The 26141-nt window shown below is 40.4% G+C and overlaps 3 protein-coding genes across 3 annotated transcripts; 1 reads left to right on the top strand and 2 right to left on the bottom strand.

Annotated features, from left to right (window-relative positions):
- Nucleotides 1-777: 777 nt before the first annotated feature.
- LOC121504782 lies at nucleotides 778-8814 on the top strand. Its single transcript, XM_041779844.1, has 3 exons — nucleotides 778-900; nucleotides 984-1349; nucleotides 7150-8814. The coding sequence occupies exons 1-3, from the start codon at nucleotides 789-791 to the stop codon at nucleotides 7605-7607; spliced, it is 936 nt and encodes a 311-aa protein (XP_041635778.1). The 5' UTR covers nucleotides 778-788; the 3' UTR covers nucleotides 7608-8814.
- Nucleotides 8815-11650: 2836 nt separating this feature from the next.
- On the bottom strand, nucleotides 11651-14362 carry LOC121504968. The gene is made up of 6 exons (XM_041780084.1): nucleotides 14320-14362; nucleotides 13899-14243; nucleotides 13060-13398; nucleotides 12404-12523; nucleotides 12257-12288; nucleotides 11651-11656 (listed from the first exon to the last, which is right to left on the bottom strand). Exons 1-6 carry the CDS (start codon nucleotides 14360-14362, stop codon nucleotides 11651-11653), a joined length of 885 nt encoding a protein of 294 aa, XP_041636018.1.
- Nucleotides 14363-16179: 1817 nt separating this feature from the next.
- LOC121504967 lies at nucleotides 16180-22743 on the bottom strand. Its single transcript, XM_041780083.1, has 4 exons — nucleotides 22701-22743; nucleotides 22280-22624; nucleotides 18207-18545; nucleotides 16180-16235 (listed from the first exon to the last, which is right to left on the bottom strand). Exons 1-4 carry the CDS (start codon nucleotides 22741-22743, stop codon nucleotides 16180-16182), a joined length of 783 nt encoding a protein of 260 aa, XP_041636017.1.
- Nucleotides 22744-26141: the final 3398 nt, after the last annotated feature.

The raw sequence follows: 26141 nt of genomic DNA, 5'->3' as shown, positions 1-26141 counted from the left end.
TGTGCCGTGAATGTCCACAAGCAGCACATACCGAAGCCAATGCTTTGCCTCACCATGGCTGGGGTGGGAGTAATTGATGAATGCCGAGGATGGGACATGGTGGGGGTAGCAGGGGTGGTCAAAACACCGCGAATGGTGACGGAGGGAGCGGCAGATGTGGTAGAGGCCGTGGGAGAAAATGCACAGCCAATGGCGGTGGAGGCAGCAGGGGTGTTCATGGTTGATGTCAGAATATGCCAGTTAGATGAGTGAATTTACTACCATCACAAACTTTGGGTTATACTGAAGATTTTTCTAATTTACAGTATGCCTTTTATCTCTAACCACTTTCAAGCTACAGCCTTTTAAAATCTTGAATTTTTTCTTGAAAAAACTGTGGTGCCTAAAGGGTTAAATATCTTGTTTTTGTGCTTTTTCAAAAGAATATAGCTTGAAAGGGATCAACAAATCAGTATATTTTGTTTTATTCAGATTTAACGCCGTGTTCCAACTTTTTTGGAAGTGAGGTTTGTAGTTTTTAAAGTTGCATTCCCCCACTGCTGCATCAGTGTGTCGGCACAAGATTACTTCATACTGGAAACTTGATAGCCGCCTCTGCCATGGGTGGGTGAGCGTGGTGTGGGTGGGTAAGTGTTATTCGCGGTCTAAAAAGCACCCTGAGCTGTCAGAGGGTGAGAAAAGTGCTGTATAAGCTGAAGTCCCTTTAACATTTAAATGTGTTGTTTACTGTAAAACCATTTCTTGCTGAGTCCGATGATACTCTAACTGTCACAGGCCTCGACCTTCTTATGAACCAATCAAATGTAACCCATTTTTCATCTGCACGCTCCTCGGCTCTGTTCCTGTCAGTTCTTTCAAACTCTGTCACCATGCATGCGTGTACGATCCTCTGTGGAGTCTGTAAGTCTCTTCATATAGGATTTATAATATTGATTAATTTAGCACCTTAAATATAATGTGAGCTTATTTTCTGTCTCTTGTAGTGTATCTGTCAGCCGTGGCCTCGTTGACTGCGGTCAAACAGGACACTGGCGTGACCTCTGCCACTGTTGGGGGAAATGTGACTTTAAAATGCTTCTACGACAGCCAGGTGGCCATGCATTTCTCCTGGTACCGACAGATCCTAGGAGGCAGACCAGAGCTCCTATCTTCAGTCTACAAGTATGATAAATCCTCCAAAGTGTCCGCCTGGATGGAGAAGAACCCGCGGTTCTCTCTGGTGAGGATGGACGGGATCAATCATTTACACCTCTCTGACGTGCGATTCTCAGATTCAGCCACGTACTTCTGTGGAAGCTCGCACTCCAACGTCGTGGAGTTTGGAGAGGGGGTCTTCCTGAGTGTTAAAGGTATGTTTTTTGTTTTTCTTTGTAGGTGTTAACCAATATTTCTATTCTAAACCTCGAATGAAAGCAAAATTGCCACTTGTTTGTGTGTAGTTTCAAATTAAAGAGTGTCACTATGCTCCAATAGCTTCTACTTGGAAGACTGGTGGTTTGACCATCTCAAATTTACATTTCAAAATGTCCCTGGGTTAGACATTAAAAATCCATTACTCCCAAAGGCTTTGAATGCAGCATGTGTGCGTTTATGGGTAATTGGAATAAAGCTCAACTAAGACTAAAGATTCCCAAAGTAATGACTGATTCGGAGTGTCACTGGCGACAGGAGGACACTTTGCAGCACTTGGTGAAGCTAGAATAATCGCAACAAATAGGACTCTAGTGTATTCCCCACTACAATACAAAGTTGTCCAAGCAATGATATCATTATACAGTAATTCTGTGATACTCTGCTCATTGAAGGACAATTTGATCCAGGACCACCCCTGGCCAAAGTGAGGCCCTAAGCAGACTCTGATATGAGGCCCCCTAACTCTGCCGCCAGTATCAACCCAACATATTCACTTAACAATCTTCAAAAGTATCTTCAAATAAATAAAATAACTAAAGGATATATTACTACAATAATAAGGAATAGAAAGTCTTTGCAATTTAGCCTGAGTTAGTCACATATAACAGATAAAGTTCTTAGTTATTAAAATTATTATGATTTTAATGATTATATTCCTTGTTGAAATAATGAAGAAACTTTTAATTTCCATCTGTCTAAAAAAAGTGGTCACTATGGGTTAATTATTTTCATCATAACATTAATCCCACTTTATTAGCTCGCTGTTTTATTCGGGTCTTCTCCTTAAAACCAGCTGATCTTGCCCCCCTTACACCCCCTCACACACACCCCTGCACCCCTCCCCTCCCCTCAAACACAGCAGCTCATCCGTTTTGCTTCTTTCTCTTCCTCTCCATGTTTCTGCTTCAGTGTTATCATCTTTTGTTTAATCACCTTAAAGTATACATTGTCTTTATTTGTTTTCACCTGATTTTACCCCTTTAACTACCCCACCTAGAAAAAAAGCAATGGAAAAATTTTTTGTTTGCATTTCTCATACCCCTGGGTGAAAAATAACCACAATCAATGATTTTTTTTTTCAATAAACCCCCTGGTTTATAAAATATTGACCTCTACCAAATGGTCGAGATGTCACTTAATGGTTTAAGTATGTAATTTCATACAAATACGACAAAAGGTAGAATATATCAAATCAAATTCAAATTTATAAAGAAATAAACAACAAAAAATATCCAGGGTATTGGATACACTATTTCAGCATTGAAACAAAACATTTCTGAACTTTTTGCTTCAACACAATTCATCTGTGAGACTGTGCATGAGCACAAATGCGTTTTGAGCACAAGATTCACACTACCTCTGGTGATATGCTGCAAAGCACTTCAGGTATGTGTTCAAACACAGGAAAACATTGCATTTCTGGCAATTGCACCTTGACACACCCATGACCTCATCCACACTGTGCTTGTAAGACAGTCTTGTTGACTGATGAATGCCGTGCAACCCTGGATGGTCCAGATGGAGGAGTAGTGGATGGTTGGTGGATGGCCAACATGTCCCAACAAGGTTGTGACATCATCAAGGAATAGTGGAGTCATGTTTTGGGCCAGAATCATGGGGAGAAAGCTGGTAGGCCCCTTTAGGGTCCCTGAAGGTGTGAAAACGACCTCGGCAAAGTATATATAGTTTCTGACTGACCACTTTCTTCCATGGTACAAAAAGAAGAACAGTGCCTTCTGCAGCAAAATGATCTTCATGCATGACAATGCTCCATCTCATGCTGAGAAGAATCCCTCTGTGTCATTGGCTGCTATGGGCATAAAAGGAGAGAAACTCATGGTGTGGCCCCCATCCTCTCCTGACCTCAACCCTGTTGAGAACCTTTGGAGCATCCTCAAGCTAAAGATCTATGAGGGTGGAGGCAGTTCACATCAAAACAGCAGCTCTGGGAGGATATTCTGACATCCTGCAAAGAAATTCAAGCAGAAACTTTCCAAAAACTCACAAGTTCAATGGATGCAAGAATAGTGAAGGTGATGTCAAAGAAGGGCTCCTATGTTAACATGGAACTTGGCCTGTTCAGATGTTTTTGATTGAAATAGCTTTGATTTTAGTAAATATGACCTCCTAATGCTGCAGATTCAACAAATATACATTTTCACCTCTTTACAACTTAAAAAAATGTTTAGAAACTCTGTTGTACATAATATTGTGGAACAGTGTGTTTTTTGTAATATAAAATGTTTTAGCCTTCATCTAATAGTTGTAAGCAAGTGAATAAAATGAATTTATAACTATAAAACTCTATTTATGGCAGTAATATGAGTTTACTAGGGTGTTTAGTTGATTTCCACATATTTCTCTAAATTTTTACCATATTTACTAATATCAACTCAGAAAGTGTCAAAAATGACTTACAAAGGACATTCTTTTAACATATTCATGATGAACAAACACTTGTTTCATATTTACAGCAACAGATGAACAGAGGTTTTGATTTAATAAAAAAAATTAGTCCATTAGCTTACATTGGCTTAATTTCGCTACTTGTACCATAAAGCGACAAATCAACCATTTGGTTGAGCATGTTTTTTAAAAATTATAAGATACCTAATTTAAGTTTTTTTGTGGTATCAAGTAATATAATTATGTTCAGGAAGGCCTCCAACACCATCCTATGTCAAAAAAGTATTCCTACCTTTCAAATATTCACCAAAACAGTAAAAATATCTTTAATGATTTTCATGTTTGTGACTTCCTGGTTAGAGAGCAAATGAAGAAGCATACCATTGACAGACACAGTGACACCTAGTGTTTTTTTTTTTTTAATATAACATACCTCAACCAAGTGGTAGAGTTGGCTCAATTAGGTTGAGTTAAGTTGTGCACTCCTCTCATTGAAATATAGTGACTCAAAATGCGCTCAACCATATGGTCGACCAGGCAGTTAAAGGGTTAAAACAGCTGATCTGCACGAGGAAGTTTGACAAAGTCGATTAATTCTGATCAGAACCAGCACAGGGACTTCATGGAGTTTTATCATAAACTAAACTAAATAAACTAAATGATGATAGAAGTTGACGTTTGCAGAATAACGGGATGAACGTGATGATAGTTTCTGTGCAGCCAGTAGAGAGAGAGAGAGGGAGAGCGAGCGGACACTGTGTGCACTTTATTGATCACAGATGGCACCGATCTCCAAAAATGTATGACTAATGTGTGACGGCCAGGTAAAGTTTATTTTTGGTCAACGTTTTATACGCTATAACATACGAACACCGGACTGATGTTCAGAGAAAGAGAGCATGGGACAATATGCTGCGTTACGTTCAAGTGCGACTCCAAAAGGAGGACAAATAAGCATCCAGCTTGAGGCTGTGGCGAACGCAGGGCAAGACATTGAATTTCCGGACTGTCCAGCCTCAAGCTGGGCTTATGGCCACCCTAGTTGTAACTCATAGGCTTGTCCGCGATGGTAGGGTTACAATGCAGCTTACGATCCTAAAAATAAAAGTAAATTTTGCGCTACAAAAAGGCAAATAATCCATAAAATAACACTGAACTAAGATATTGGTGTGGTTTTTGTAATTTTTAGATCTCTATTTACAAAGAAATACTTACATTTGTAGCTTGATTTCTTCCCCACATTCGCCGCTATCTTTCTTTGAGCAATAACCCTCAATACCAAGGGAGCTCCAGGAACATCTCAAAATTTAGGGAGGTAACGCCCCCAAACTCGCCCCTCAACTCAACTCTCGGGACAATTTGGACAGCCTTCGCACTTCGCGGGAACGCGCATTTTGTGACTGAGGGTTGGGATTGAGGGCAGTGGTATGCATGGGGGGGGGGGGGCATCCCCCTCGTGGCCCAATTGTTGAAAAACGCTCTAATGTGCCCTCTTGGGAGCCAAAACGCACTCTAAAATGCCCTCTTGGGAGCCAAAGCACGCGCTAAAGTGCCTCATGGTTGGCAAAACACACTAAACTGCCCCCTTGGCTGGTTAAAACATGATAAACTGCCCACTTGGGTGGCAAAAAGGCATGTTTAAGTACCCTCCTCATTGGCAAAACACACCAACTGCCTTCTTGGGTGAAGAAAACACACTGAACTCTAGAAGACCATTAGGACCAAAACAGACCCCCTTCATGCTGTGTGTTCTTCACGGTCCAAGGTTGAATCTACACAGTTCTTGTGGATACTGATCCAAACTACAAACTAACTTGAGTAGTCTGTCTAGTTAGTCTGTTTTGAGGCTATATAATGTGCCATTTGTATAACATGTAAACATGTCTAAAGTCCCCTCGAAACATGCGAAACTTAGTGCCCTCTTCAGTGGCGAGAAGGTGCAGTATGTGCTCTTTTTTTCTGTTTTTGCCCCTGCCCTTGAAAAAGTCTGTGTACGCCACTGATTGAGGGTTAAGGGGAGAATTGGGATCCACGAGTATTTTTAGTCATGGTTTTAGTCAACGAAATTAACACTGAAAATGTGCAAACATTTATATTTGGAGTTAAATGAAAAAAATCTATAATAATCATGATACCTCAAATTAATTAAAAAAAATCAAAGTTTTAAATCAGGTGTTCTGGGCTCAGAAACATCTGATTAGTTGTGTGACCCTGATGACCAATCAACAATCACAGACTGCCAGAAAATAGAGATTTTATTTAATAAGTACTTCAGCCCTATTGTAAAATACGGTGCACTGACTCTTACTGCTTTACTCAAATACATCTCAAACACAGCAGAAGCTCACTGTGGTAATGAAATTAACTGACTATCAATTAAATCTATTTTCCGAACTTAAATATAGCAAGAAGGCTCTTTGTGGTAAAATGCCCTACCTCATGCATATTTGCATTTATAATCTCTTTACTCTGCTCAATCTGTAAATAATTGACCTTTGTTACTCAAATACTTTAAGAGGGCTCTCTGTAGTAAAATGCCCCACTTCATATGCACATTTGCACTTATTAATGTATTTACTGTACTCAGATGCTATAAGTGAGTGATCTTTGTCAATCAAATATTATTGTAAGTCTTTCAGAGGTAAAATCATTCTATTCATATGCACATTTGAGCTCTAAGCTGGCAGGTTGTATTGATGGAGAACGACACCTTTTTCACAGTTATGGTTTCTTTCTTCTGACTTTTTCTCATAGTTTTTCTAGAACCTGTCTGTAGTAGTGTCGATTCACCATTGACCCTTCTCAAACCTACTTCTCCAAAATGATACCCTTAATTTTAAAGAAAACAATCAACATGGCCTTGAATATGGACCATGTCGTGCTTTCTTCATCCTTGGTGATGACGGTATTTTCCAGTTGACTGCCATTTTGCCATTTCAGGATCGTACTTGAACATCCAAGTTTAATTGCTTGTAATCACCACTTCTAAAGAATGTAGGTTTCCTTCAATTTGATCCAAAATGTCTCCACAAATTTTCTTGTGTTTTTGCTTTTGATTAGAAGTCAGGAAGACAACTTTGGGAAACAGCAAACAGCCTGGGCAATGCACTGATGGATTAGCATTTAAAAAGAAAAATGCACAATGCTGCAGGCATGGTACATTGTTTTGATATTTCAATTGGCTAAAATGGGGATAAGGGTTTTTTAAACCCAGACATATGAGTGATGTATAGGTTTTCTCACTGACCCTGAAAACGACTCCTTGTCAAAGCAGGTCTTGCACAGTCATGCGTTGATTTGTATTCTTCTTTTCCTCTGTAATGATTGTAGGAACCGACCTCAAAGAAGTCACCCAGAGGCCGGTCTCTGGGACCATCCAGTCAGGAGACTCTGTGACTCTGAATTGCACCGTCCACACTGGATCATGCCACGAAGAACACAATGTGTACTGGTTCAGACAGGGTTCCCACAAAGGAGTCCTCCACACCCACAGGGACGGGTGTAAACAAACCTCCACAGCAGGCTCCCCCTCACTGAGCTGTCTCTACCATCTCCAGAAGCTGAACCTGAGCTCCTCTGATGCTGGGACTTACTACTGTGCTGTGGCCTCCTGTGGGGAGATACTGTTCGGTAATGGGAGCAAGCTGCTGGTCAAAGGTGACGCTGAGGACCAGACGGCACAGATGAGGATCCTGGTCTACCTCTCCATCATTAGAACTGGGACTCTTCTGTTGTTTGTAACCATTTGTCTCTTTATTTACATCACCATGAGCAGAAAAAAGTCCTAGATGAGGAGTGGATGGCCCTTAACTCTCAACATGTATTACTGATGAGGCTTATAATGTCATTTATTATACTGTATACTGTAAGGGGGGTCGGCCTCAGGACAGGACAGACAGGACATTCATTGTTAAGGCTTTTTACAGGAATATTATCATCTTAGCTCACAGAAATTCTTCAAATATTTGATGGTTTTTATTTGAAAAGCTCCTCAAACCAGTTAAGTATTTTTGAAGCCGTGCCCTCTGTGACAGCTGTTACTGCAGAAGACAAAACCTCAAACTGCAGATCGCCATCCATCCAAAACAACTGATGATAACCAAATATATGATGCATTTTTATATTTACTTAATTTGATTCTATTATAAACTAGGCTTCTTTAAAAAATAAAGCCATAAATACAGTAAGTTTTATGAGAACTCCATTAAAATCTTTGAAGATTGTTAAAAAGTTGCCCCAGATAAAATGAGGATGGACATCTTCCAGCTATAATGTGGTAGTTTAGCTCTTAGATCTCTAAAATGCCTGCTGACCTCTGACCTTTAGATTGGCACATCATTAGACCAGTTAGAAACTTTCCTATACTGTCTAGAGCAGGGGCAAGTGATGGGAATTACGGCTCTTTTCAGTGCCCTTATTTTAATGCACTTTGTTATATTTACTCCACCATTTCTGTACCAGTACCAGGATTCCTCTGTCACCTTTCCATAGAAGCCAAGAGGATGTCTGAATGTTGAAGCATTCAGGAGTAGCAGCCTTTTTATTTCAGGTATATTTTTATGGTGTACTGTTCTGTTGTCAACAATAAACCTGAAGTAGATCAGGCTTCACGCTTTGGTCCAGTTGAGTTTTTCAGCTAATCCCTCCTAGCTGCAGTCATCCACAGGACTCTCTTTCACAATACAAATTAAGACAGGAAAAATGTTTTTATTATTCTAGTTAACACCAGTAGCAGCTTAAGTGAGTGCTTGAACTCCTAAAGGTTCAAACACAGCTTTCAATTTAATCTGGGTATTCCTGGATGGGGTTTTTGGCTAATTTTACCCAAAATAAAACTGAAGTAACAAAATTAAAGGCACAGTTTCACCACAACGCACTAAAAAGACTTAACCCAGGTGTTAACAGGAAGTCACTGCAGCAGCAGCTGTTGTTGGAGTCTGATTGGTGGATCCAGATCCAGGCCTGGGTCCTTAATGTATAAAGCGCCCTTACACTGTCCAGCAGGTCTGATCTTTGCCATTTGTCCAGTTTTGTCTACATTTTGTTGACTTGGTTTAGCAGCACTTTGGTCACTATATATTATTTTCAAATGTGCTTTATGAATAAATTTGTCATGACTTCTTTTCCCGACTATTAATGATGTAAGTTAAGGCTAGTTCTGTTTATTTTGCGGCCCTGTGCGAAAAAGCAAAGTATAACTTTGCAGGAAAATACACAGGAGAACACATTAAACTCTCACCCCACAAACTTCCTTTAACCACAGCATGTCTCTGCTTTCTACCCACAAGCTGTTTGAATTTAAAAATACACAGAAATTAACTTCTGCTTCTAAACTCATGCCAATCTAAAATTGTCCCTGTGTTTACTGATAGTTTCAGAGTTAAGAGTAGTTGCAGGTTTCATGCAACTAAATGAGGACATCCTGCCTGAGCCCACCCACATACCAACACAAAGACAGCACCAGGTCTCAAACTGACACATGACTAAACCTTACAAAACATCCCCCTGCTGTTTTAGTGGTGACCACAAGGCCCTCAGACAAGACGGTTAGGCTGGGAGGTGGCCTGATTTCTGCAGAGCATCACACCCACAAAGTATGTGATCACCCATCCTCTGGAGGGGGGTGCATCCTCAAATATGACCATGCACAAGCTCATCTGCTTGTGGCAACAAGGTGCAGCAATGCACAAATGCTGTGGATGCACGGTTGCTCTGAATCATATAAAGTTGATAAAAGTCAGCTTTTATTTACGGAATATGCACAGCTCTCTTTGCACAAATGCTCCCTTGTGTGAGCTGCTGCAGGCTGTGGCTTGGTGGCCAGTCTTCCTGTGTTCAAGCTGCTGCTGAAGTTTCCACCAGCAGAAAGCTGTTCTCAGTAAGTCACACCTCATTCACCGCAAGAGTCAAAACAAAAGCTGCACCCTCAGCGAGCATTTATTGTCACTTATATTTATAGACCAGAGGGGATTTTTTAAGATGCTCTCTTTATGTCTGCGCTAACAGATGAACTGTACTTCCTTAACAGGCTCAGTTTTCACTTCACCATCTAACCACAGTGGTTCGACCAGCCTGACAGAAAAGTTCCACATATTCTGTCAGGGAAATCTCTCCATAGATGATGCGCTCTCTGGTGCATAATGCTCTCTTTCTAGTCAATCTTTGCAGCTCCACAGCAAGAGCTCTGGTCTGCCACATTGTCTGCTTAAGATACGCACTGCAGGAGCATCTTATTTCATAACTTTGCACGTCTATATGTCTCAGACTGACCCAGATCAATCTCCCCCTGCCATGATGAAAGACCTTCCAAGTCCTAAAATGCACCTGAAGGAAGAGAGGTTGGAGGAGAGAGGAGGCTTCTGGAGGAGCTCAGAGTTTCCTCTGCTGTAGTCTTTTCACAAAAGATGAAACATGATTGGTTCGATGGCTCAGTATGTGCTGAAAAGTCACGCCTCTGCTCAGTTTGTGGCTTTTATTTCACACTTTTTTTCCCCCAGCACTCAAATGCTTAAAACAATAACAGTTGAGCATGCACAGATGGCAAATATATTATTATGCTAAACAGCTGTATGCAGAATAATTTAAGCTTTATTGTTTTATTTTTTTATTTTTTGATAACATCATCAATATAAACTCACAGAGCTCATCGACATCGATTTCTCACATGGTACATTTTCCCCCTCTGTCCTCACATCTCTCTTTTAATTTCTTGCAGGGAGGAGCTAAGATGCAAGGCAACAACTGGGGAATGAGGACTTAAGGGGGGCCACAAAAACAACTGAGAAAGACCCTGGGTCTTTGTACCGACACCTATCACTGTAGAGCAGAACAACCAAAACAGATCGAGAACACACAAAGCATCAGGTCAATTTTAAAATACAACACAATGACTCCCAACAGTACATAGTGTTATTTTCAATTCAGTTCAAATAGCTTTATTGGCATGGAAATCAACTGGTTTTATTGCAAAAGCAACAAAGTCCATCTCATGGTGGTGTGGAGACTGAGGATCTACTTTGGTCACAACAGCTCACATAATTTTCATACTGTTGACCTTCATCCAGCAGATCTGGAAGCTTCTGTTCGTTGTTCATGCTGGTGAATTGTCTCTGTTTGCTGGTGAGGAGTGGAAAGAACATTCTCTGATGTCATTGTGAAACAGGCAGGTGGTTAGAACGTGCAGCTTTGTTTCCATCTCCTGTTGGCTGCAGTGGGTGCACACTCTTTCCTCTTTTGGGACCCACCTTTGTCCATGGTGTCCTCTCTTGATGGTGATGTTGTGTTGACTGAGTCAGCATGGTCAAACATTTCCTCAGCTGTGGATCAGTCACAGGGCTCAAGTAGTCTGCAGTCTTGATTGAAAATGAATGAAATAGTTTTTTTTTAATTGTAGAATAATTTGGTTTGAGCTTGTTGGGCTCGCTTTCTTTTAGATGAGTGTAACAATTAAATGCTCTCTTCTGTATTTTGACCAGTAAAGGATATCAGCCTAGTTTTGCTCTGCATGCATTATTTGGTGTTTTCCGTTGCACACAACGGATGGATGTAGAGAATTCTGCATGCAGAGTCATCATGTCAGTTATATCAGCTCAGTTGTCATCTCTGTTTTAACATCCTGTGGCACATGGCATAGGTCATCAGCTGGTCAGAAGGTCTCAGAGGTAACTCAACACCACAGACAATGAAAAGTCAGTTATGTGGTGGAAAACCATAGGAGTGTGTTTGACACCACAAAGTGGCAGACTCAGGTGTTAGGTAGGGTACCATTGTCCAAAAAGTGAAACTGCTGCAAATCCAGGTTAAGATTGAATGTTTTTATAATGATTACCTTCTACCTCTGTAAAAACAGACAAGAAATTACAAACCATTTAACCACTGATTTAACAAAGATACATCAAAGAGGGCGTCAGTGAAAACAAACTTTACACCGTGGAGCTTAAAACACTTTATTGCATTTTCTCCTATCTAGGACATCCAAGAGACATGCTGTCCACTTAGAGGGCACTTAGGAGGGCACTAAGCCAAATACTGTCCAAACTAAAAGAACTTTGTCAAATTTGGCCTATTTTAGGGCATTTTGGAGGCAATTTGCAAATATTGGCCACTAATTACAGCAAGCCTCCTTTGTTCCAGGTTTGTTTGAATCACTGGGATGAAACTCGCTGGTTCTGCTGACATCTGACACCAGAGTAAATGACAGCCTCTCCTCTGCTTGTCCTGTCAGGGTTTCTTTGCGGCAAGCTTCCATGGGATGAAGACACAGATGCATAGGTCACATCACCGGCCTGTCCAAAAAGTATATGAAAACAATTAAGTTATCTCCTAGCCTCAGCAATAAGACTTTTTACACCCCTTGTATGTGTCTGTCTGTCAAGTCTGTAAAGGTAAAAAAGCCTCAAATCTAAAAATAAAAGTTGAAAAAAGAATGACCGCTTACCTGGTGGACTTCAGGGCATCCCACATTTGCTCCTGCAAAATTATTCAGATAAATTACATTGGAGTTAGAGCAGAATGTAGGAGGATATGAATGTTGATGTGACTGCAGACTTACAACTGAACAATAGAAATATTTAGCATGAAATACCTGCAGCATCTTTCCTCCAACTTGTGCAAAGTTTCCACAGAAGAACGAAAGTCACAACCACAAGAATAATGTTTGATATCATCAGAGTAACAACAGCTGGACTCAGCTCTGGCTGCTGTTCTGTTACAGGCAGAAGGAAGTAAACAGAAAGAGATTAAGACAGATTAGTGAGCTCTTTGCAAAAACAAGGTAAATGTGGCTCTCTATTTCTCTTGTTTTTTCTCTTTTCCTCTGAGAGACATGTGCAGCTTGCAGCAAAAATAAGCAACCCTTCTATTTTCTCCAAATGTGAGACTTGCAAACTCAGGAGCAAGAGTCACAGCTCTCAGGCAGAGTCGCAGGCAGTCTGAAAGCTCTGACTTGTTAACATGCAAGCTGAAATGTAAATTAAGCCATGACGCTGCCAAGCTGCAGCCACCATGCATCCAGTCTGAGTGTGTAGAACCTCTTAGATCTCAAATATCAGACAGGTTTGATATTTACAATTCCAGATCAGACCTGGAGCTGAACAGACCTGTAAGTATCGTCAATCAGATGATGTCTACCATTACACCTCACAAACATGGCAGCTACTTAAAACAACTGAATTCTGAGCTAAACTGATATCAAAAAAGACGGCCAGTTTGATGGTTCATGGCATAAAGTTTTTATCTTACTGTCAATGTTAATTCTGGTCCCGCTCCCAAACAGCATGCTCCCACATGAAGTGACCACACAGTGGTACGTCCCATCATCATGATGGCTGAGTTTCCTAATGCTGAAGTGATTTACACAGGTTGTTTCTCCACGCTCTGTCCTCCCACAGCTGAGGTTGGTATATCCAGATGGGTAGATGATTTGTGCAGCAGAATGAGGCGAGTTTTTCAGCCACATGACACTGATGTGTTTGGCCTCACAGTGGGTGGTAACAGAACAGCTGAGAGCTACAGATCCTTCTGACTGGACTGACAGAGACTCAGGCTGCTGGACAACAGAGTCACTGATCATGTTTGCACCTTCAAAAGAAATAAAAATGTGATAAATATAATTCAGTTTCAAGCAAACTTACCCTGACATGCATTAAGAAGCCAATCCTCACTTCCACATCATGCACAGCAGCTTTAGATTTGTAACATAGCAAAATTGACTGATTGGCCAGACTAATTCCCATCAGGCAGATTCATCCTGCAAAACTCAAAGCTGAGAGGCTTGTTCCCAGTCACGAAATTACTAGACAGACTGAAGAGACAAAGAGAGTAGCTGTGGGTGTGAATTTTCAATCAAAACCAAATGTGTTCAGTGTAAATGTGGCAGTTCAGACTCATGATGGAACAAAAAACAGGACAGAACACAAGGATGGAGATCTATCCTTCAAAATAAAAGGTTACCAGTTAAGGCGTATCAAACTTTGCATCACTACAATAAATCAATACAAATACACTACACTACAATACAAATGCTAACATGACAAACCTAGATTGTCTTATAAAGCTGATTAAGAATACTTGAACAATACCTTCCACCATCAGAAAGGTTCCGGATCCAAACTGAACATCATTTAGGTACATTACTCCACAGAAGTACGTTCCAGCGTCTTCCCATGTTGTTTTAGAGATGCTCAGATGATTGTTGATTCTGTTTAAGTTCACTGAAAAACGCTGATAAAATGTAAAATCAAATATACTGCTATTGTATCTAGGGTTAAATGTCACCACCAGCTGTAGTCTCCTCCATGTGGTGAATTTATACCACACTCTTTTGTTCTGTTCACTCTTGATGTGACATCTCACAGTGACTGGATCTCCGAGCTTTGCTGTTTGAAAAGAAACAGGCTGAGAGATGCTGCTGAACTGTGCCACACCTGAAACAAACACAGGATACCTTAGCAGGTTTGTGTGCTTGTATAAGATTCTTAAGAGTGGATTTTTGTTACTTACGCAAAGTCCAGAGCAGGAGAATATTCACAAAGAACATCGTCATCCTGTCTGCTTCTTCTCTACTGCAGCTCCAACTCAGCAGCGTGCTAACTGCTTCAACCCCAAAGGTCTAATTTAGCCACATCTCTCTGGTGTGTTTGTTTTGTGGGGTGGGTTAAAATGATTTGAAGACAGCCCCCTCATCATGACCTATTTTGACTTCACTGTAGGTAGGCATTTCATAAACCCCTTTACATCAAATGGCATGAAAAACCAAGATGAGGTTGGCAATTGGAAGCTGTACTTCATTCAAGATATTTAACCATTTTATTGCAAAATGGATTTAAACATTTTTATTTCATGGAGAAGGCTCTGCTCAAAAGACGCTCCATTTATGACAATATTTATTGAATACAACAAAATAATTTCAAAAGCGAGTAATCCATAATGGCATGAATCTGAATATGAGGGTACAACAGGCTTTATGCTATAAAGGAGGAGGCTTGGGTGGAGGAGGGTAAGCTTTGCCAGCAGTAGCGTGGTGCATCAACATCAATGCAAGCAGGAATTAGTGAGAAGTACATCATAATTAAACACACTGCTGTGTTGAGAGAAAGAGCTGTGATTGGCTGTGGGAACTGGGAGGTGTGCTGGGCATTACCTGAATGAAATATTACAAACTTCATTTTGAAAATTTGTAGAAGACCTATTTAGGGCCAGATTACTGACCTAGAGTCCGCGATGACTTTATTGTATCTGTGAGCATAATTTTTCTCACCGAAAAAAATGGCCAATTTGGGGTCTTTTACATTTTCAAAAACTCATCTAGATTCACAGAAAATTGTCCCATGGTGGAAATTTTGGTATTCTGGTGGAACTGTGCAACTCCATCCATCAGGGGCCCCAAACGTGAGATAGGTGACTGTGTAAGAGCTACGTACGTGAAAATTGGTGCACATATACTATATCATGATTGGACAAATAAAGGTCTGTTGGAGCCATCTTCATCTGTTGGGCATTACACAAGTTTCATATTTTAACAAACTACTCCGAGGAATTTCGTCGGATTGATGACAGAATTATTTTTCTTCATGCTAGACAACCTGGAGATCTAAAATCTTCTTCTGCTAATTCTTTCAAGATGACAGTATCACACTGAAAACATCTCATCATAGTGCCCCCTACTGGCAACAGGAAGTGACACAACTGGGCCATTTCTTCATTCCAGTTACTAAGTTGAGCCGATCAAGCATAACACTGACATGTCTCATTAAACGATACCTTACTGCCAAAGGCAAGTATTTCAATATCTCGCCAATTTCACAAGAAGTTCGTCTAACTCTCATATGAAATATCTGATATCTAATTTCACATGTATGCTCAAGATCTGCCCCTCTACATAGTAACAGGGTTATTTCATTGTTTCGAACACACACTGAAAACTCCTGGGTTAAAACCAACCCAATTTGGGTTGGTTTTAACCCAACCTCGGGGTTAAAAGTGACTGGCACTTTCCTGGAGTTAATTTAACCAGGAAAAATGTGTTATTCATTTAACCCAGAATAATGGGTTGAATAGTCAGCCAAATAGTTGTGTATATTAACTACAGTTCTGGGTTATTTAACACAGAATGTTGGGTTGAAGTGTGACACCATGAGTGAGGGGGTCAATGTTGCAGACCACCATGTCTGTATGTGACTATATCTGTGGTTGAGAATAAATAATAGCTGCTCATGCTTCCTGTACAAGAGCTTGTCAAAGTCGTTCAACTTAACTAGGAGCCATGCCTCATCACTGCTTGCCACAAAATGAAACTAGAAACTCACCCAGACAAATGCAGACTTCCACCATTAGCCCTATCTCCCAATAGCGAAAACCTCTTTAACAATAGTCCTGGATCCAGGTGGAGATCTGGATCAGCCAATTACTCTCTTTCCCTGGAGGGGTGGAGACACAGTGAGGCAAAGCATTGGCTTCGCCTTGAGTGGAAGTCTTGATGGAAGCATTGCCTGCTGGTGCCAACAGATGCACTGACAGTGTCATCCGTGGTTTTAGGAAAATTTTGATATAGCTCCTCCCCTTAAAGAATTAAACATACTAAGTTAAAAAGTTGAAGTAGAAACAAAATCCGGGTTTACAGTGTAGTCTGTACTAAACCTTGAGCACTAATAACTTCATTACCTAAGTACTCTACACAAAGGAATTTTAGTTATTTGAACTGAAGTGCAATTGTTCTTTACTTAAAATACCTTTTTAAGTACAATGAAAAAGTCTCTACTCTACTAGGGTCATAAAGTTAGAGTTACTTTTTTTTTTTTAAAGGCAATCTGTTTGCATGATTTTTTAAGTAAGGCTAGGCACATAGGTGTGACAGAGGAAGTTTCATGGTCCCAAAAGGTCCTTTTGATCAACGGTTTGTTTTAGTACGAGGGGTAAGTCACCAGATACCAGTTAATACCATTTTCTTAGAGAATTTCTTCATCAATGCCAGTTCAGCACTATCAACCCCAGCCATTGTCCAGGCATGCACCAGGCCCAAGCCCCATCCCTCTTGATATCTTCCCAGCTGATTGCCAAGAGTCCTGAAAGAAGTCAGACCAACTGCCGCGGGTTGATCTGAAACAGCTGAGAACTGGTAGTCAACATCTCAAAAGAAGCAGTTGCTAGCAAGGCTGAAGGGGAATTGCTGTGTGAGGTTTGCACCTCCACACCCTGACATGTAGGCACCTACAATCAAAAGACCCATGTAGGGGAGTACTCCTGACACTAGCAGGCTGGCAGGGTATCAGCACTATTTAGAGCAAGCCTCCTTTGTTCCAGGTTTGTTTGAATCACTGGGATGAAACTCGCTGGTTCTGCTGACATCTGACACCAGAGTAAATGACAGCCTCTCCTCTGCTTGTCCTTTCAGGGTTTCTTTGCGGCAAGCTTCCATGGGATGAAGACACAGATGCGTAGGTCACATCACCGGCCTGTCCAAAAAGTATATGAAAACAATTAAGTTATCTCCTAGCCTCAGCAATAGTGCTGTTTACACCCCTTGTATGTGTCTGTCTGTCAAGTCTGTAAAGGTAAAAAAGCCCCAGATCTAGAAAAAATGTTGAAAAAAGAACGACTTCTTACCTGGTGGACTTCAGGGCATCCCACATTTGCTCCTGCAAAATTATTTAAACAAATTACATCGGAGTTAGAGAAGAATGTAGGAGGATGTGAATGTCGATGTGACTGCAGACTTACAACTGAACAATAGAAATATTTAGCATGAAATACCTGCAGCATCTTTCCTCCGACTTGTGCAAAGTTTCCACAGAAGAACGAAAGTCACAACCACAAGAGTAATGTTTGATATCATCAGAGTAACAACAGCTGGACTCAGTTCTGGCTGCTGCTCTGTTACAGGCAGAAGGGAGTAAACAGAAAGAGATTAAGACAGATTAGTGAGCTCTTTGCAAAAACAAGGTAAATACGGCTCTCTATTTCTCTTGTTTTCTCTGAGAGACACGCGCAGCTTGCAGCACAAATAGGTGACCCTTCTATTTTCTCCAAATGTGAGACTTGCAAACTCAGGAGCTAGAGTGACAGCTCTCATGCAGGCAGTCTGAAAGCTGTGACTTGTTAACATGCAAGCTGAAATTTAAATCAAGCCATGACGCTGCCAAGCTGCAGCCACCATGCATCCAGTCTGAGTGTGTGGACCCTCTTAGATCTCAAATATCAGACAGGTTTGATATTTACAATTCAAGATCAGACCTGGAGCTGAACAGACCTGTAAGTATCGTCAATCAGATGATGGCTACCATTACACCTCACAAACATGGCAGCTAGTTCAAACAACTGTATTCTGAGCTAAACTGATATCGAAAAAGACGGCCAGTTTGATGGTTCATGGCATGAAGTTTTTATCTTACTGTCAATGTTAATTCTGGTCCCGCTCCCAAACAGCATGCTCCCACATGAAGTGACCACACAGTGGTACGTCCCATCATCATTATAGCTGAGGCTTCTCATGCTGAACTGATCTATACAGGTTGTTTCTCCGCTCTTGGTCTTCTCACAGCTGAAGTATGTATATCCAGATGGGTAGATGATTTGTGCAGGAGAATGAGGCGAGTTTTTCAGCCACATGCTACTGATGTGTTTGGCCTCACAGTGGGTGGTAACAGAACAGCTGAGAGCTACAGATCCTCCTGACTGGACTGACAGAGACTCAGGCTGCTGGACAACAGAGTCACTGATCATGTTTGCACCTTTGAAAGAAATGACAACAACATGACCATCATCATCAGTCTCAACTAAATTTACCTTCACATGCATTAAGAAGCCAGTTCTCACTTCCAAAACCTAAATGTGTAATCTAGCAGAGTCAATTGACTGGTCAGACTCTAATTCTCATCAGGTAGATCCATTCTGCAAACTTAAAGCTGAAACACTTGCTCCCAGTCAGAGAATTACCAGATAGACTGAAGAGACAAAGGCAGTAGCTGTGGATGTCGATTTTCAATCATAATCAAATGTGTTTGGACTAAGGACGGAACAAAAAATGAAGACAGAACACAGAGATGAAGATTTATCCTTCAAAATAAAAGCACCCAGTGGACAACCAAAGCCTTAGAAGACCATTTTATGATTACTGAATATTGACACCTTCCTGAAATAATGTCCAAAGTCATTCTTTGAGAAAAATATTTTTTTCTTTGCCTCAGCCAGCTCTTCATGATGCTGGCCACCTCTGGTAAAATCACCATCATGCTCAGTTGAACAGATCATGTGATCCTACCCCTGTAGTACAATAGCCTAAGTTAAAGGGATACTTCAACATTTTGGCAAATTCGCCCATTGCCATAATTCCTATAGTCTTAGTAATAGGTTTGTTTTCTTTCAGTTGTTGGTGCAAGCTGTTTCCAGATCTGGGGGGACCGTTAAACCAGCTGCACAGCTAACACTATGTTAGCAGACGGAATTTTTGCTTTCCCTCATCAGACTCATCAAATACACAATCCAACAACTCCAAAACGCTCTCTTGGACAAGTTGTGACCTGCACATTCACCACGCTATGAAATAATAATGTATAATTATGTAACATTAAGACACATGAAGCAAATACTCAGAAATATTTCTTGAGTGAACCACTGGGTGGAGTGACACAGGGCAGCAGCCATGCCTGGAGTGTAGTTCCGGCTTTGCATTTAACTTTAAAACATCTCCGTCTCATAATGTTCCATGATTATTTCATGCATGGGGAGAACATGCAAACTCCGCACAGAAAGGCCCTGTTTGGGAACCGAACTAGCAACCTTCTTGCTTTGAGGCAACAGCGCTGACCACTGCGCTGCTGTGCTGCCCCCTTGGTGCAGTCCATTAACATTGAATAGGTGAAGTCTGTAATGTGCTTGAATTTAAAGACATTTCTCAAGGAAAACATAAGACTGCACTGTGCATTTTCTGTGCACATTGGAATTTTTGTTTCTGTTAACCAGCATTTATAATAGACAACAAAAAGGGCTTTTCCCCCCAACCTCCTCTCTATATATATTAGAGGTGTGATGAGAGATCAAAACGCCACGAGATGTCTCATAGAGGTGAAAATCATCTTGCGAGATCAAGGAGCAGCAGTCTCTCCTGACAAAAAAACAATACCTAACTGGAGGTTATTAAAGATCACAAAGATGCCCTGGACACTTTAAAATTATTGGTTTTGCAGCTAAATGAAGTAACCAAGCTGATCCGTGACCCAGTCACCAATCCATCCCCCAGCCCTCCCCCGCGTGCGCTGCTCTGGGCCGTACATGATCTGCCAATGCATAATAAGTTTATCATAATGGTGTGAAATGATTAAATGCTGCTGCTGGAAAGGTCATGTATGCGCGCAGACTCACTCAAAGTATCTGTGACTTTGTAACTTTGATTCAGTCGCTGCTTGGTCATGTCTCCCTCTCATCTCAACGTCTGTCAGTCACACATCCATCAGCTGTTGGCTGTGCTATCATCAGTCAGAAGCTTAACTTGTGTAGCGTGATGGATCGTTTTATACTGCAGTGGTAAACTTAGCTAAACAAACTCTGTCTGAACGCCATAGAGTCCACTGTTAGCTCCAAAAACTGAAGTTATAGCCCTAGTTATATGCGCCCTGTTTGTTGTCTGACAGCAGAGCAGAGACAAACACTCGCTTACCCACACACACACATTAACTAAATGCTCATCTGTGTGTCATGTCCAACACTGTCAAAGCTCATATGAGAAAAAAAGACCACAAAATTATGAAATAATCTATTTCTCTAAATTACTATAAAAAAACAGGCAGAAGGGGGATTTTACCTAAATATTTCTTTTGAGTGTTTTAAATATGGATCTCCTTAAAGAGGATGAGAAATAGTTTGATTTTACTAATGCAGCTCTTATATCTCAGTCTGTTGTAAATAGTTTTTAAATTACTTCCAAAATAATCTAAATGCTTTAATTATTATTATTATTATAGTGATGAGTGCATAGTGTAGTAAAATGAACATGTGGTAAACTATTAAAATGAGAGGTTTGCTTTGAACAGCACTAAAATGTACAGTTTGGATCAAAGTTAGACAGGATACACTGTGTGTAAGCGTTGATAGTCTATTCAGTACATGAGGAGTTTAAACACTCTGAATAGATCTTAATGCTTCGCAATTATGACTTTCAGCCATATAAAGGACATATATTCCACTCATATATTTTTTTTTCCAAATTAGAAAAAAGTGTAAAATCTCGTCTCGACTCATGTCTCCTGGGCCCAAATTTTGTCTCGTCACACCTGTATATATATATATATATATATATATATATATATATATATATATATATATATATATACAGTGCTCAACAAATTTATTTATAAGCTGCATGGACCTTAAAAAAATCATAATCGCCCCCCTATATTACAGAGATGCAGATTCGTATGGGATTAGTATTACCTGTGGATCTCTGTGAGCTATGATATAGTAGGGAATTTGCTCTGGAAATTTTACTCCAAAAATGACAGATATGGTTGATTTCATACGCGATTAAAAACACAGACGTCCTGCGTGATTATTACAAATTACCAGAGGTAATAGGGTATAAGACCTGCTAAAAAAGATCTTTGATGACTAAAACTCTAACTTAAAATAAGTTTAGTTGTCATCGAGGAGACATAAAGTAAACTCGACTAAAATGCAATTTAGTTTTTGTCAGACAGTGAAAACCCATGATATTTCTCTTCTGTGGGTAAATCCGTCAAAGCAATACATCTTAATGCATCTCTAATTCTTCTGCCTCTCAGCTGTAGACAGCAGGTATCACATGGTGACAGAGAGCACAGAATGCACCAGTATGATTTGGCACCAGAGACACCTCAAAGGGTTAAAATGCTTTTCCTTTTGGTAGGAGATGATCTTAACTATTCTGACTGATCAGGAACCATCCACTGAAAATGACAGTAAGACCATGGTTAGAGAGATGGACCAGGATGACTGTCTGCTGAGTCTCTGTGTGATCCACTAACATTTTCTTCTTTGTGTCTTACCCTTTGTGTCTGTCACAGTAGTGGGGGAAAAAAGTACACCATTTTGTCAAAGTCACTTATTCCAAAAGTTATTTGGCCTAAGTTAGGTTCTAAATTCGCTATTCATAAATTGGCCTAAGTCATCTAATCCTCTTATGTTAAATAATTGACTGACAGCATTATTGGTATGTCAGCAATCATCTACTGTCATAACCTTTATCATATAGAATGGTTAATAAATATCATCTACTCTCCCGAAAACTTTATAATACGACTTAGGCCATTATTTTAGGAAGGTGACGATATCCAAATGTGAAATCTAAATGTGAAAAGTTTGATCGCTGGGTCTAAACTGTCTAGTGTATTCAAAAAAGGCGTATCAAACTTTTCATTACTACAATACAAATGCTAACATGACAAACCTAGACGGTCAACTTTAAAAGCAATATGGAATACTTGAACAATACCTTCCACCATCAGAAAGGTTCCGGATCCAAACTGAACATCATTTAAGTCCGTTACTCCACAGAAGTACGTTCCAGCATCCTCCCGTGTTGTTTCAGAGATGCTCAGATGATTGTCCATACTATCGAAGTTCACTGAAAAACGCTTTTGAAATGTTTCACCAAACATACTGCCATTATATTTAGGGTCAAATGTCACCACCAGCTGTAGTCTCCTCGATGTGGTGAATTTATACCACACTCTTTTGTTCTGTTCACTCACTATGTGACATCTCACAGTGACTGGATCTCCGAGCTTCGCTGTTTGAAAAGAAACAGGCTGAGAGATGCTGCTGAACTGTGCCACACCTGAAACAAACACAGAATACCTTAGCAGGTTTGTGTGCTTATAAAAGATTCCCATGAGTGGATTTTTGTTACTTACCCAAAGTCCAGAGCAGGAGAATATTCACAAAGAACAGCCTCATCCTGTCTGCTTCTTCTCTACTGCAGCTTCGACTCAGTGTAACAGCAGCGTGCTAACTGCTTCAAACCCAAAGGTCTTATCTGGCCACATGTCTCTGGTGTTTTTGTTTTGTGGGGTGGGTTAAAATGATTTGAAGACAGCCCCTTCATCATGACCTATTTTGTATAGCTGTAGATAGGCATGTCATAAACCCCTTTACATCAAATGATATGAAAACTAAGGTTGGCCAATGGAAACTGCACTTCATTCAAGATATTTAACCATTTTATTGCAAAATGGATTTAAAAATGTATTTCACAGAGAAGCCTCTGCTCAAAAGATGCTCCATTTATGACAATATTTATTGAACACAACAAAATAATTTCAAAAGCAAGTAATCCATAATGATATGAATCTGAATGTGAGGGTACAACAAGCTTTATGCTATAAAGGAGGAGGCTGGGGTGGAGGAGGGTAAGCTTTGCCAGCAGCAATGTGGTGCATTTGCATTAATACAAGCAGGAATTAGTGAGAAGTGTGTCATAATTAAACACACGGCTGTGTTGAGAGAAAGAGCTGTGATTGGCTGTGGGAGCTGGGAGGTGTGCTGGGCATTACCTGAATGAAATATTACAAACTTCATTTTGAAAACTTGTAGAAGACCTATTTAGGAGCAGAGCACTAACCAAGGGTCCGCAAGGACTCTATTGTATCTGTGAGCATAATTTTTCTCTCTGAAAAATGGCTAATTTGGGGTCTTTAACATGTTCAAAAACTCATCCAGATTTACAGAAAATTGTCCCACAGTGGATATTTTGATGTTCTGGTGGAACTGTGCAACTCCATCCATCAGGGGCCCCAAACGTGAGATAGGTGACTGCGCAGGAGCTACGTACGTGAAAATTGCTGCACATATACTATATCATGATTAGACAAATAAAGGTCCGTTTGAGCCATCTTCAAAAATGTGCAGGAAGTGCACTACAAACAGCTGAGTGTCAAATTCTGGCATTTTTGGGCATTACACAAGTTTCATATTTTAACAAACTACTCCTAGGAATTTCGTCGGATTGATGCCAGAATTTTTTGGTTCATACTGGACAACCTGGAGATCTAAAGTTGAGTGAACTGTGAGTTTTCACTGTAGGGCGGGGCCATGACCGGACCCCAAACTTAAACCATTTTTTTTTTTTCAGTAAAAATAAATCAATAATGCTTTATAACTTTATAATGCTGTTATCAATTATACCAAACATCACAGGGATAATCAAACATTAATTCTGAATACATTCATACAGCCATATTATTACTTTGTCACAGCGCCCCCTCCTGGCATTGAACATTTCCACCTCTGATTTTCTGAATTTTCCCTTTAAATATTTAGCCCCCGCAAACCATTTAGCCTAGGCTTATGATTTTTGGTCGGCATATGGGTCACCATTAACCTTGCAAAGCAGATGGATATGCCCATTTCCTTGTTTTTCACTGGCGAATCCATCGTGCAAAGGGACAGTACTTTCAGGTGCAGCAGAGTCGTGATGTAAACAAGCAGCAGCAAGAGCTGGTGCAGTTATGGAGGAAGAGATTAGCGTGGATGCTGCTAAAGCGCCAGTTTCATCTGAACTTGACAACATTTCTTCGTTAAAAGGAGAACAAAGATCAGCAGTGAGTTGTTTTCTGTTCAAAAATGACAAAAATCGAGCACTTACATGTCTATAGTCACCATGTTTCGTGTTATTCCTCAGTAGCAGCGCATGTGCAGCTCGATAGTGGCTACATCATGTGTTTTGTTGCTCTGATTGGCCCATAGAAATGCGCCAGACAGAACGTTCATCCAATCACACTCCGAGTTTTTTTCAAAGCCTCTGCCTTTTCTCAGATGTTTCCTATTGAAGCTTGACATGTCAGGTTAGGTCATCATAGCATCTACAAAAAAGCCTCCTGGACTCATGCCCAAATCCCAACAGGAAGTCCAACAGCTTCTTCTGATTTTCAAAATAAGGCATTTCTGATGGTGCCAAATGACTTTAAACTCTTATAACTTTAGTTAACAGTATTCTGTAATCTTCTGCTAATTCTTTCAAGACAACGGTATCACACTGAAAACATCTCATTATAGTGCCCCCTACTGGCAACAGGAGGTGACACAACTGGGCCATTTCTTCATTCCAGTTACTAAGTTGAACCAATAAAGCACAACACTGACATGTCTCATTAAACCTTACTGCCAGTGGCGAGCATTTCAGTATCTCGCCAATTTCACAAGAAGCTCGTCTAACTCTCATATGAAATATCTGATACTACTAAAAATTACTGAGTTGAACCAATCAAGGATAGATTTTCCAACATACCCTCAACAATAGTCATATTGACATGTCTTATGTCCTATTAAAGGACACATCAGTGGCTATGGCGAGCATTTCGATATCTAGCTAGTGTCACAGGAAGCTGCCATAACTCTCATATGAAACATGTGGTTTGCTTCAAATTTCAATTCACTTTCAACTTTTAACATTTGACATAAGTTAAACTTTATTTTACATGTTATGTGGTTTTATTGTGATGCTCAACAAGCCAGTGATGCAAGACATATCTCTGAAAAACTGGACAATAAAGTCTTATTTTATCTAAAAAAATGTAATGCTCATTTCAGGATTTTGCTGTAGTGCCACCTACTGTAAGAAGCCAGTTACGACCCCTACATAAATCTCCCATTTCCATTTACTTTTATATGAATACAAATATTAGCCCTGCCCAGATTGCTCCTACATATTAGCACCTTGCATTGTCATACTGCCACCCAGTGTTGACAGCCAGTACTACAACAACATGCTGTTATGTTAACGTTAATGATAGTCATGGGCCCTTCACTGAAGCTTGCAGCCCAAGTTTTCATTATATTATCAGAGAGATGCACAGGTATCTTAAATCACATTTTTTTCCTTCAAGTTCCTCTGAGGGACTTTGGAAAAAATATATCTCTTAGTGCTTTGCTCATCTTGTCCTGTGCACATGTAAGTTTTGATTTTATTAAAAAAAAAGTTCCCTGCATTATGGTGGTAGCACCCACAAACTCAGTGTTGAAGTGCTGCTCACCAGTATTCAGGTAGTGTAGTGGTGTGTGATTTAGTGGGCATACTCTAAATTTATATACACTTTTTTGAGTACCCTGCATATTATACTCAGTATACCCAGACTTAATCTGCACTACAGCACTGAGCACTTACCTACAGCTTCAGCCTGTGCTGCAATCAGCTTGCAAAGTGCACCATGGAGCATATCACTACCTTTCTAGTCAGTCTTTGTGGACCCACTGCACATGCTTCAGGCGGTCTGCCCAGAAGTACCACTGCTACTGCCAAATAGCAACAATCCATGTAGAGCAGACTGATCCAAACAGCAACATGCAACACATCTGGT

This window comes from Cheilinus undulatus, linkage group 22 (genome assembly GCF_018320785.1).
Source record: "Cheilinus undulatus linkage group 22, ASM1832078v1, whole genome shotgun sequence".
Classification (NCBI taxonomy): domain Eukaryota; kingdom Metazoa; phylum Chordata; class Actinopteri; order Labriformes; family Labridae; genus Cheilinus; species Cheilinus undulatus.
Note: the sequence above shows the minus strand (reverse complement) of the source record. Positions and strands in the feature narration are given on the sequence as shown.